At 39.3% G+C, this 13,247-nt stretch overlaps 1 protein-coding gene across 3 annotated transcripts in view; it reads right to left on the minus strand.

Moving 5' to 3' along the window:
* The window catches only part of SLC66A2 (solute carrier family 66 member 2), a 57,060-nt gene that overhangs the window by 42,179 nt on the left and 1,634 nt on the right, over positions 1-13,247 (minus strand). For all 3 annotated transcript variants that reach the window (XM_083518832.1, XM_083518831.1, XM_083518833.1), the window contains exons 2-3: positions 12,292-12,630; positions 1,568-1,701 (exon numbers count right to left, since the gene is read on the minus strand). In XM_083518832.1, coding sequence (XP_083374958.1) covers positions 1,568-1,701; positions 12,292-12,521 — 364 coding nt within the window. In that variant the 5' untranslated portion in view covers positions 12,522-12,630. The remainder of the gene's footprint in view (positions 1-1,567; positions 1,702-12,291; positions 12,631-13,247) is intronic.

Genomic DNA, 13,247 nt, shown 5'->3' on the forward strand with positions numbered 1-13,247 from the left:
TCTTCTCCTTCTTCTTCTTCTTCAGCAGCAGCAACATAGCAGGCATATCAGAAACTCACAGATCAACTGTGATACATTCCAAGATTCAAAGTCTTGAATTTTGAGGAAACCGATGCCAACAGGGTTTTGAAATGGGAGCTCTCTGTACACATTGCTCCAGAAAGTAAAGTATTACCACAAAGGTGAAACAGGACATGATATTAATTGTGCAAACACAATTAAATGTGCGGGTTCTTGTTGTGTAAACAGCAATCACAGTAAAGTGTGAGAATCCAATGGAAGCTTTCCTTTAATTGCAAACAGCATTAAACAGAGGCCTTTTTACTAGGACTGTGGCTGGGAAATAAAGAGTTAAACTACCCCTCCTCACCCTTCATGATCCCAAACCTACTCAGGCTTTCCTGTGGCTCCTATTTACATAACAAAATGCATGCACATTATTTGCATTCACACAATTAACACCACTTCTAATTTAGCTCTAAAGCAGCTGGAAGTTGCACTTGTATGAGCCCTATGATATTTTTGGGGGTTAGGCTGGACTTGTAAAGAGAATTATTTCCAGAGCAAAAAGGAACCCAGCAGGAGGAATGGCTCTTCTAGTCTGTTGGCCTGATAACTATATCAATGTGATGGAGAAAATGTGAAACTTTTATTTATCGAATTTCAGCCATGACCCCCAAAAGTCCATACAAAAGCAGAGCAGAAGTTGCTCGCAATTTCAACATTTATTTCCAGCTTCCCAAAGTTATCTTCTTAAAAGATACTTAAATTGGAATTAACAGAAAAGCATCTCTTCCTACCACCTTTCCTTATTCCTCCTGGGGAAAAGGGTATTTCTCCATTATATGCAAATGAATGAATACAATCAAGGAATACCTTGTGCTGATCATTTCCATGGTGCTAGCATTCAGAAGAAAAGCTCCAAAGGATCCCCCCCATCTGACCCAAATACAAGCACACAGAGTGAGTTTTGTGCTACAATATGCTTCATTCTCTCACATTATCTCATAGCATATTTCATTAGAAAATGTAAATGCCCTAGGCCAAGCAATTCATAAATTAAGGCAGCTATCTTGCATTTTAGGATTGCAGCATTTTCTTTTTTAAGTAAGCATATATTGAAGAATCAAAACAAACTGACAACCAACAAAGACGTAATCAAAACAAATTAAAACTACAACCTGGAAAGTATCAGGTTGCTCTTAGGATTGGAAATCAAAAAGTGAGACCACCCTTCTCCTACAGGCAAAATACCATTTTGTTCTGCAATTAACCCAGAGCTCAATTGAATTAACTTTTGCAACAAAACATGATGCCAGCTACTGAATAGGATTTGACATATTCATAACAAAGCATTTTAAAAACAAATAACAAATTTCCAAAAAAACAGCCCCTTACCACAAGTCAGGCTGAATGTTCTTTTAGTACAGGATTATTATTATTATTTTAAAGACAGTTTTATATAACATGTGCCAAATTACAGTTCAGTAACAAAAAAAAAACCCCAACTGCAAATGCAGAAGGGAAGGACAGTACATAGGATCACTGGCCAAGGGCTTCAACTAACCTGAAAAGGAGCGCCTTTTTATGTTCAGCTCATTTGTCACACGTACTTCAGTGCACAGTTTCAGCATCAGTAACATTGTAATTATCATAATGATGCTCTGCAACAGTAGAGGGGATTCAAAGTGCCTCCCAAACCTGGAAGAAAAGATGACAAGTCAAATCAAATCATGAACATTCATTCTACCAACTTCAACAGAAATAGTCACACACACACACACACACACACACACAAATGTGGATCAAAGAATTCCACTTGGACTATGTTAATACATTTATACTCCATACTAGCCCAAGTGTTATTCAACAGCCCTAAGCCTAGGATGCATCTGGCAAGCTGCTGGCCAAAGCTCAGTGGTAGAACAACTGTTTTGCATGCAGAAGGTCCCAGGTTCAATTCCCAGCATATCTGGGTAGGGCTGGAGAAACACCTCTCTGAACCCTGGAGAGCCAATGCTACTCAATGTAAACAAGAGTCTGACCCAGGACAAGACAGCTTCCTATGTCCCTGCAGCCAAGACAGGGCTATTGCAGCACCAGACAAGAGCAAAACATTGCAGCACAATGCTAACCAGAAGTCAGCCCTACTGAGTTTATGGGGTCACTTCCTGGTAAATGCAGGCTGGATTGCAGCAATGGCCAACTTTTTTAAAAATTAAAAATCCCTCAAAGCAGGCCTTTTCAAATGTGGATGTGCACTTCTTTCTAGGGGCATAGGTTCCCCCCAGGGGAGATGTAAAGGTTTTTTTTCAGGTCTACCCTACGTGGCTCTTTCTGACCAGGCATCAGACAACGTTTACTTTTACAAGCAATTTGCAAAATACAGTGAGTAAAAGTAGAAAAGGATTTTGAGGATATAATTTTTTTAAAAAAACAACCCCATAGAAACAATCCCAGGAAACAATCCCACAGAAGTTGCTTAGCTGGGTGGTGATCCTTTGCGTTAACTAAAGGATTCACTGCAGTGTTTGAAACTCCCATTGTTCTAGGTGCATTTTGCGACCAGGAATTTCATTAGCGCAAGCAGTTTCTCCGCTCTGGGCACTGTAGTGTCCATTTGATTTCAGATTAAAACTGCAGAGTGGAAGGAAAGGAGGACCTTTTTCCCACCTACTCACTTCCAGCTACTTTCTGAAGACTGAAGAAGAGACCCTCTTAAGAATATTAGGGGGAGGTGGGCAAGTGAAGGACTAGAGACCATGTGAAAAATAAACATAATATTTTAGCTGCAGTTCATTCATTTTTGGCTTTGCATTCTTGTTATAAAAAAGTGCGCCTGGACATTCCATTGTTTCGCCCATAACCTAGGTTTAAGGTCTATTTAGCTTCTAGCTTTCTAACACTGATTCTTTGGAGTAATGGGGAAATCGGAGGATTTTTGAGGATATTTACAGTGAAATGATTGAGATTATGTGGACATGACTGCCTTTCTTCTGTGCTTCTTGGGGTCACGTGATACAAATGAAGCTATGTAGGGATAGTACTTCATCTTCTCAAGAACTGCTTTTAACAAGAAGAATGCTTTCCCCTAAGTTTAAACTGATGTATAGAATTCTGAGTCTCTCTCGTGAAAACCACTAGAGGGAGATCTCTTCACTTCCTAAGCTTTAAAAATAATAATTGAAAGACACACTCACAGGAACAACTAACTTCCAAAAGATTATCTTAAATATATATTGCACATGCACACATAAACTCTCTAGCAACCCAACCATGTGAATGTGTGCAATATGTCCAATCCTTTCCCTGATTTCAGACAAATGGGGATTTGCTGCAGTTACCAAGGGACAAATCACACCCAACATGCCGAAAATCACATATATGCTGCACTTAATCTCCACAAACTTCTCACCTTAAAAATGGTTACAGAGATAATGCTATATGCACATACAACCTGTGTCACATGCTATGCACCATACTGGAAATGGGGAGGGGCTGTTTTCTGATGTACAACATGTGTATTAGGGGAGAGTTTCAGCAAGCCTACAGTGGTGAAGGAAAGGTTTCTGCATGATGCTTATCACTCTTTATTATTCTCATATTCCAAAGCTGAGCTGTAGTTTAATCCAATTCTAAGTTAGGTCCCAAGTGGGGTGGGGAGGGAGAGAAAACTAACCAAGAAACTTCACTGAAAACACTACACCATAAATAGCAGATTCTTTTAGTTCTGTCCTCCTCCTTTCCAAACTCAAACAAGCTTCCCACAGTTATAGCACATGATGTTCACAAATCTTCTAGTACTTTGAGAGGACTTGCTAGAAATGATATGTTTGTGAACAGTGTTGCTTCTGTAAGCAAGTTTAGAAGATGGTAGGAAGAGCAACTGGGTGTGTGGCAGATGAGGAGGCTGAAGACTGGTAAGAAGGCCTAGGATGTAAAAAAAAAAAAGGTAAAGGACAGGGGTCCAGAGTTAGGGTAGCTGATAAAAGAACCATAGCAACAGTACGCTAAAAATAGGCAGCCGCGTATCTTCAATAAGTATTACTGAGAGCCAAGCAAAAATTAATTTAGGAAGCATAGGAAATCAACTAAGAGTGAAATTAAGAAACAAGCCATCCAAAAGAAATTAATTTGCTACTGTCTTTTAGCTATGTTTCCTGTGGATCAGGATTTGGATATCAGCCAAATGTTACAGGATAGTCTACCTTTTATGACTGCATTAAATCCTAATCATAAAACCTGGGCATGACCTTCAATAAGAACTGGCTGCTATCCAAATTCTTCTTCCTGAATTGCATAGAAGCCTCCATAATCCCCTAATAAATCTCATGGGTAAGCACAAGCAAAATTGAAGGGTTATAAAAGAAAGAAAGCTGTATCATTCGCTGACTATTCCGAAGACTATTGGATCTGCAATATTTGCAGTTCTACGTATATTGCAGTTAGTGCCAGTTTAATGTATGTCATCATCCTAAATTCAGTTATGGCCTATGGCCAAAAGGCAAATGAACTGTAGGAAACATATGCCTGAAAATTGGAGGCTCCCACTTTCAACTTAATTATTTTAAGGAGTCTTAAATCATAACAATCACCCTTCTCCACAAAAACCCTCTGTTATCCTATGCTAATTCCATTTACTTTCTGTCATTATCACACCCTCCATTATGTAGACATGTAGTAGGCACTAGCACAGGGGTGAGAAACCTCCAGTTCACAGGCCTAATTAGAGACAGCACAGGTCCCCATTTGACCCGACAGTTTTCCACACCACACTTGCTCCTGATTGTGAACTAGCAAGGCAGCTTTGCTGCCATCGCAAATCAGCTGATAGATGCAGACTTCAAGCCTGCTGAAGTTGGATAAGCTACCTGAACTCTCTATGGGGAACTCTGTGGTGAGCAGATCCCAACAGAAAAGTAGAGCCTGAAGTCAGCATCAAACAGCTAATCGGCAGTCACTTCAAGCCCTGCTTGGCTGGGTTCGGATGCTCATTTCTATAGTGCAGCTTGTTGCAATACAAAGGGAAAATGGGTCAACTGACATCCTAGTGATGTCAGCTGATTTGACTGGTGGGCAGGTACTTCTGACCTCTCAAACTGGCCTGAAGGTAGAGGAACCTACAATCTAGCTGGCTGATTAAAGCCAATTCCCCACTCCTCCACTAGCATAGTACAAACTCCCTGAGTAGATCCATGGTCCATCTAGACCAGTATCCCCTCTCTCTGAGTAGACAATACTGGTGTTCAAAGGAAGGGTGCAAAAACAATGAACACTAATCTAGTACTCCATTTCCTGTTTTCACTTCCAACACCAATCTATATAAATTCTGGAGAGAAACTGCCAGATATATTGCTCTTATCAAGCTAGGCAACAGATGTTGATTTGGTGCTTGCTAAGTTGGTTTGTCATTTTCTGAACTGTTTAAAACCAGGAAGTACTACTGTCACATTGGTCAGTCAATCTTTTACATAACTTTGAGTGGGGGGAAGTCTTGTTATCCTTTAGTCACCAGGAAGTCTGGAAGTAGTATGCAGCTTCCACACACTGAAATCTAATGCAAACACTTGCCTTTATCTTATCTACTGTAAGCAGGTAAGATGCTAACAGTAAGAAAATGTGTTGCCGTTTAATTAGGTTTGCTGAAAATCTGGACTTGAGACGTAAACCAAATTTTATTCCCTCATTTCAATTTTGACAGCAGCTTGAGATTTATGACAGGTCTTCAGGAAAAAATAATATGAGTGAGCAAAGAAGAAGCCAAGTAGAGTCAGTTTGGTAGTGGTAGGGAGCAGATATTACTCCAGGCATAGGCAAACTCGGTCCTACAGATGTTTTGAGACTACAGTTCCCACCATCACTGACCACCGGTCCTGTTAGCTAGGGATGATGGGAGTTGTAGTCCCAAAACATCTGGAGGGCCGAGTTTGCCTTTGCCTGTATTACTTATACTGTATATCCCATTTTTCTTGGGGAATGAAACTTCTCGGTTTCACATTCCATATTTATAACTTATTCATGGGTGGGCAGGACAGATTTGTCAAAGGATGGAAAACTCATGTTGCTTCTCAGCATTATGTGTGTGAGAGAGGTGGGGTGGGGGGAGAGAAAGATCTAGGTCACATACTGACATCTGGGAAATTGCAAAAAAATGACTGAGGCCACCCAAGGGTATTGAAATGTCTTGCTTATTAAGAATTTCTGGGTCAAAGCTAAAAATAATATTTTTTATTAATATAAATAATATTTTTTTATTAATAGTGAAATGTCTCAGCATTAGGTGCCACAGTGTAAATTAGGCTTAAAAGAACAAAGCATAGAAATAGAAGCTTGCAATCTTTAAAGACATCTCAGGAATATTGAGTGGGATGGAAGGGACACAAGGAAGGGTTTGGAGAAACAGCAGAGATCCAAGGTTAACTCTCTGCCACTTTTTTTATTTTAACAGTATCCATCTGCTCTGGGGTTCACTGGACCCTCTAAATTATAGCTGGAAAGAAAGACCACAATTGGCTTCAGGGTTTTTTTAAACAGAAAAATATTGTTTAACAGCAAAACTGTTGAGATACATTTGACACCATAATTTTAACTGGGAAAGTGTTAAAACTCTTGTGTTGAAGAGAGCACCTAGCTCAATAAACTACTACTAGAGTGTTTCTCAAGTTTTGTAGCAGCATAAAAATTGAATTTATAATGGAGATAAAATTCTAAGGTTTTTCCACCTTTCGTTCGTTTATTTATTTATTTATTTATTTATTTATTTATTTACTAAGTTTATACACTTGTAAACTGCTTAGTGGTTTTATAATCAAGCAGTATATAAACTTTGTTAAATAAAAAAAAATTGTATTTACTAGACTTCTAAGTGGTATAATTTTGAGAAAATTGGTGGAGATAAGAGTGGACTCCAGTTACACTCTGAAAGCCACCAGGGATCAGAACTGATGGCTTTCTAGATGATTTGGGACTCTAGATCCAATCACTGTCGGCCATGCAGACTTGGGCTGATGATACTTTTAGTCCACTATCCATAGGGCCAAAGTAGTGTCGCTTTCCCTTCCATTTCAGTAGAGATAAATCAGGCCCCCAGTAGCGTAATAAGTTAAAATGGATTTAAACTTCTTCTTTTTTTAATTAAGGAGGGGGGAAGCTGAAATACTGTGGGAAAACTGATCCCAGAACTGTTGGAGAGATGTGGAAGAATTCAGTGTAATGCTAAGCAGATTGCTTCATTGCTGCAAACACTTCTGCTTTTCTGATAGAATGGTCTGCCCTCTTCTTCCCCATGTGCTGTTCTGAGGGTTCTCCAAGCCAATTTGGGGAGAGTGAGGGGAGCTGGGGGCAAGCCTCTATGCTAGTCGAAGTCTTTGTGTGTGGCCATGCTTCTTATTTGAATGAATCCCATCCATGGAGTATGAAGTCGTTCAGGTTTGCTATTTTAAAAAATTGATACTTCAAACAGCCGCTGGGGTCCACAGCAATATCGCTTGCTGTTTCTTAAAGGGAGGCTTACTATTCTGCCATGCTTTGTGAAAACTGGACCCATTTGTTTGTTAAGTTTTAATATGTGCTTCTTTATCTTTGCAAATGAGCAAATGACATTACATGACAAACCTGTTGTAATTTATAGCTGTTTAGGAACCTCAGTGCTAGTTGAACTGGATTTAATGATATCCATAACTGAGTGGAAGCAATTCTCCTCACACAGTTGTCCCACCCACTACTACACCACATAACACATTTCCCAGAATTTATTTGGTCATGTTTCCATAATATACCTTCAGAGACGCTGAGAGTGAATCGACTTACTATAACCTTGCCCCACTGACTTTTAAAATAAGTATAACTGGGTGTAGTTTGGCTGCTCATATTGCACTGCCTGTCTCCCGGTCACTGCTGTAGAGGGATGCTGGAAGATGCTTCTGACAGGCCAGACAATACCTCTTGCCTGAAGTCTGCCTCCATGTCTTACCAAACCTCACTTCCCCAAACTTGGGTGAGTGGGTGTGTTTTTAATTCATTATGGCTCTTTGCCTTCTCTTTCCTGTAAGCCTTTTCCTGACTAAATTCCACCCTAGATTTCTTCCCAGTCCTGTTTGTTTCCTTCCAGCCTATCTGCCCTAGTTTCATTAAATCTCTGCAACCAAAACTTAATCCACCTCAGGTCCTGTGGTAATAAATGCTGCTCTTTTTACAGCAAGCATCCCAGACCTTTTTCTCTTTTTTTGCCTCTCCAACAAGTTCCTGGGGAGCAAAGTTTGCATTGTCCTCTCTACAGCTTGAGACTTTTTTAGACTTCCCCCAAGCTTCCCCTTACCACCATTATGCCAAACCAGTTAATTTGTGGAGAGAAAGTTAGGTCAATACTGTATGACAAATTTTTAGCTGAGATGCAAGTCTTTCAAACAAACTTCGTGAAACAGTTTTTAGATTGAGTTTACAGAGTCTGATTCATAGCATTACTGATAATAAATTAAGATGCAATTTCCATCAGCATCAGAAGTTCTATAATTTAAGCATGAACATCATAGACTTGGCTCAGACAGAGCAGAGTGCAAGACTTTTAATCTCAGGTTTGTGGATTCAAGCCCCACATCGGGCAAAAGATTCCTGCGTTGCAGGAGGTTGGACTAGATGACCCTTGTGGTCCCTTCCAACTCTATGATTCTATGAAACAGAAATAAATATCTATGAAATTTTGACCATTAGTAGAAGCATAGCAGAAGCATAACCACACAACGGATTACAACTAACCATTGTGCTGATTAAAAGCCAGTTTATGCTGATTCAAGTAGCAAAGCTTTCTCTGTCATCACTAAACTCTCAACAACTTTTAAACAGGGAAAGGTATAAATGAAAATCCAGTTACAATTCCGCATGTTTAAAAAGTGACAAATGAGTTAACATTTTTTACCTACAACACACACCACTAAAAAGCTAACAGCACCCATTATATTCTCCTTCAGGCTACACAAGATGAATTTGGACAGTGGCCAATCCTCTGAAGGTCGGATGCTGGATTTACAGTGCAATCCAATGAAATCAACAGAGAAGAATACTCTTCAGTAACATTTGGCTTGTGTCCAAATTCCTGGTTTCACATTACATGCATGAGAGCTATAGCAATCTGACCTAAATGGCCATCCATAAACAAATTAAAATCGGGGGATGGGTATTTCCCCAAGATTCATGGATCAATAAATAAATAGCTTGGTTGCAGTGATAAAAATAAGACGTTGACATGGGGAAAACACCCCTTAAGTTCAATAATAAGATGATGAGAGTGCACTGAACAGGACCAGAGTGATGGTAGAGAAATATTGGCATAGAGGTAAAACTGAGTTACTCGTTCACTGACTTAAAGTCCCAAACTCCCTAAGCCCAGTGTTCATTTGACATTAAGATCAAGTATTGAAATTGTACATTACAATAATCCTAGGGCAAACCCAGTTACCAAACCCAACACTAAATTGTTACCACTCTACACACTTTGCCTATCCACTTTGCCTATCCACTGTGTTTGCCACAGACAAGTATGGCTTATCAAAATGAAATGGGCCTGTTTATTTCCTGTGTCTTTTCTCATGTTTCCCAGAACTTAGAACAAACACCATGGCTGTCCTTTGATAGGAGGCAAGGGCAGGGAGCAGCGGGGACATTTAAAAAATACAGGTGCATTTTCCAACACTGCATCAGAAGAGTATGATTAGTTGTCTGACCTTGTGTGAGGGCGACAAGAGCAGTATAAGGGCTCAAAAAAAGGTCCCCACAATGTGCTTCTTGTACAGTATTTATTTAATACACTGCTGACTGTCACCTTGAAGCACCTATCTCTAACAATACCTGCTAGAAATCACATTCCTAGAAAAATAATGATGGGAATTCAGATGTTTGTGAAAAAATGTTTAGAGGACAGGAAGTTAAAACTACTTGTTTTTTAATCTCTTGCAGACAGCAGAACCACATACTACTATCCCAGAAAAACAGGAGTTAGAAATAATTTGTAAATATTAGACTTGTGACAGAACTATTACATTATAACATTATTTTCCCAGAGAGGTGGCTGTGTTAATCTGCTGTAGCAAAAACAAAAACATTTTGTGAAGCCTTAAAGATTACAAAATAATGACACAAGCTTTTGTGAACTAAAGTCCACATAATCAGATTCTTCTTCTTATGTTTCCTTTGTGGTAGGAACTTTCCTGGTTTATGATGTTTACATTTTATGCAGGGAAAGGAATCAATGTTCCAAATAAAAATGTAACTATACAAATAGACCAAAGCAGTAAAGAAACATAAGGCTAGAAGAAAAAATGTCATGTGTTATAGTGTTACCCTACAAGGTACAATAGAACCAAGCAGCATGTCAAAGCAATGGTTGGACCCAATGACAAAATACTCTTTCACTATATTGTAAAATATGTTAACTCGTAATAGCTGTTTGAGACATATCAGGGTGACATGCACTACACAGCTAGCTAGCTATGGATTTCAAGCAAAAGTTTGCAGACATAGGAAATAATCCAAGAGTCTTGCAAAGAGTCAATCAAACACGGTGGGTTTGTTTGTGTATCTCTATTTCTATTCAACAAGTTACTGTAAATATCTCAAGTGCCTAATCCCAAGTGGTGCATGGGCAGGATAAACATTTTATATAAACAAATAATAAGATACTGTTACAAAACCATGAAGCTGAATGATGATAATCAAGCTACCCTATGCACTTTTCACTTCAGTTAGTGGACTATAGCCATTGGGGGGAAAGGCAGCAACAACACCAATTTGCCAGTTGCACTCATTGCTCCAATTAACTATACCAACTTTCTTCAACTTGCTGCCCTCCAGGTGTTGTTGGACTACAACTCCCATCAACCCTCACTCCTGGGTCGAGCTGGCTGGGGCTTATGGGAGTCGTAATCTAAAAATCTGGAGGGTATCGGGATGGGAAAGGCTGACTTCCACAACTGACATCTATTATTTAGAAATTAGGAAATTTTAGGATCTTGATGCAAGAAAGCTATGTGGAACAATCTTCTTTGAGGTTGGTGGGTGGGGCATCAGTTCACTACCCTTTGTCTCTTCCTCAGACTAAACTTCAAATAAAATGAGTTGTTGGTTAGGGATAATGCCCAAAGTTAATTATATTTTATTATGAAGCAAAGTTCACCATATAAAGGATTGGTTATGCTAGCTTTAATGCTGGAGCCCATTTTGACACCTGTATAATAAGAGCAGAAAAGTGGGAAATATTTTAAGAACAGTAGAAGGGCCACAGATTGCACACAGAAATATTGTAGCCCAGAAGATTTCTACAATAAATGACTACACAGATCAACTGTTAGAGGACAGCCTCAAGATTTACTGAGTTACTTATAAGCATAACCTTCTAATAGATGTGCCAAAAAATTCACATTCTGTGGACTCCAGCCATAACTGGAACAGTAGAAAGCAAAGCAAGAGACTATTTTGGGGAAAAGTGCAAAGCAACACAAAACTAAAAATTAGGAAGACAAATCTCTTCAGCTCCACACCCTCAACCACTTACATAAAGAATCCTATGGGTTAGATCCATACCAGGGCTGTAATCTAAACCACACTTAGAGTAAATAGGAGTAAGCCCTATTTAATTCATAGGACTCACTCTAATAAGACATAGTTGGGCTTTTAGCTTTAGCCATGCCTACAGTAAATCCACTGAAATCAGTAAGCATGATTAAGTCTGGATCTAACCCTATGTGTTTGCAGCCAAATGGATAACAAAACAAAAAGAGGGTATACCTGGGCAACAAAGCATGCTGTGACTCACATGGATAGCAAGAAATCTGTGAAACTATTTTTAACTCAATATTCTGTTTATTTTATTCTCCCATTTTAAGTTTTTCTTAAAAATATTGTGTGTGTGTGTGTGTGTGAAATTAAAGTTTTCAGATTCGGAATCAAAATAGACTTTTCCATAATATTTTACTCTCTCTGCTGTTGTATTACTGATAGCCAATGTGTTGCAGCTCAGAGTGGATTGGGATTGGGACCTAGAATCAAATCTAGGATGAATCCTTCTTCTACTTCAGTTTTGTATGACCAATGTAGAATTTATGAATGATAATTCACAAAGCTGTTCACAATCAACCACCGAGTAAAGGAATTGTGATTTTCAAGCAGATTTTATGTTCCTTCTGTGAAGATTTTTTTTGTGATGTCCAAAAGGCACTTAATCTCACAGCACCTCTCACATCAACATGCAGAAACTCAAGAATAGAGAAAACATTCAAAGTGGTATAAGAGTCAACTTACCAGAAGAGTATCCTTAAAATGTTTGCAACTAATAACATTAAACACACATAGGTTGAAAAGCCCTCTGCATTCTGTGTCCTTTTAATATCTCGGTATTGTGGGATGTATGGCACCACACCTCCAAACACCATGGCTGCAGATGCACCCCAGGATATCAGCTGCTGAATCGGAGCCACTAGCCACTCCCAGCCATCCGCCTCCATGATGGGCAATATGAAGTCCCTTAACATCAGGGCAGCTGCTGCAAAGGGATCCCCCTTTTACTTCTTCCTCAGGCTTTGTTGGCTTTTATTCATATCTAAGCAATCTGTCATTCCATGTGTCCTTCTTTAGGCAGCCCTAACAAACAAGCAAACAAAAAAAATCAAAGATAAAATCTCAAACTTGTACTTGTGTAGAAAATGATCTCCTTACAGCAAGTTGGGCAAATCACAAAGCACCACAGAAAGTCACTCTTCTTGAATCCAGTCTCAACCAGTGCCTTTTCTACCATGTTCAATAATGGATTGGTTGAGTGCCAAGACTGTGGAAGTCTAGCATCCCTAGAAATAAAATCCTCTCAGAAAGAACGTATATAAAGATGCACACACAGTCACTATAGGCTTTTCAGAAAATAAAGACCACTCATTCATTATGGTACTGGTTTCAACACATTAGTCTCTCTCAAAATGTAGCAAAGTAATGTACCTAGTTATGGGGTCTTCAGGTTACTCCACAACAATACAGCAGGCAAGATGACTGTGCAAGTTACTTAGCATACTCCATTATTATTTACAGGAATAACACGTAGCCACTTTCAGGGGCTAGGATAACCGTTTAAGATAACTACAGTGGTACCTTGGGTTAAGAACTTAATTCATTCTGGAGGTCCGTTCTTAACCTGAAACTGTTCTTAACCTGAGGTACTTTAGCTAATGGGGCCTCCCGCTGCCGCCACTGCACAATTTCTGTTCTCA

The sequence above is a fragment of the Podarcis liolepis genome (genome assembly GCF_965112155.1).
Source record: "Podarcis liolepis genome assembly, chromosome: 8".
NCBI classification, from domain to species: domain Eukaryota; kingdom Metazoa; phylum Chordata; class Lepidosauria; order Squamata; family Lacertidae; genus Podarcis; species Podarcis liolepis.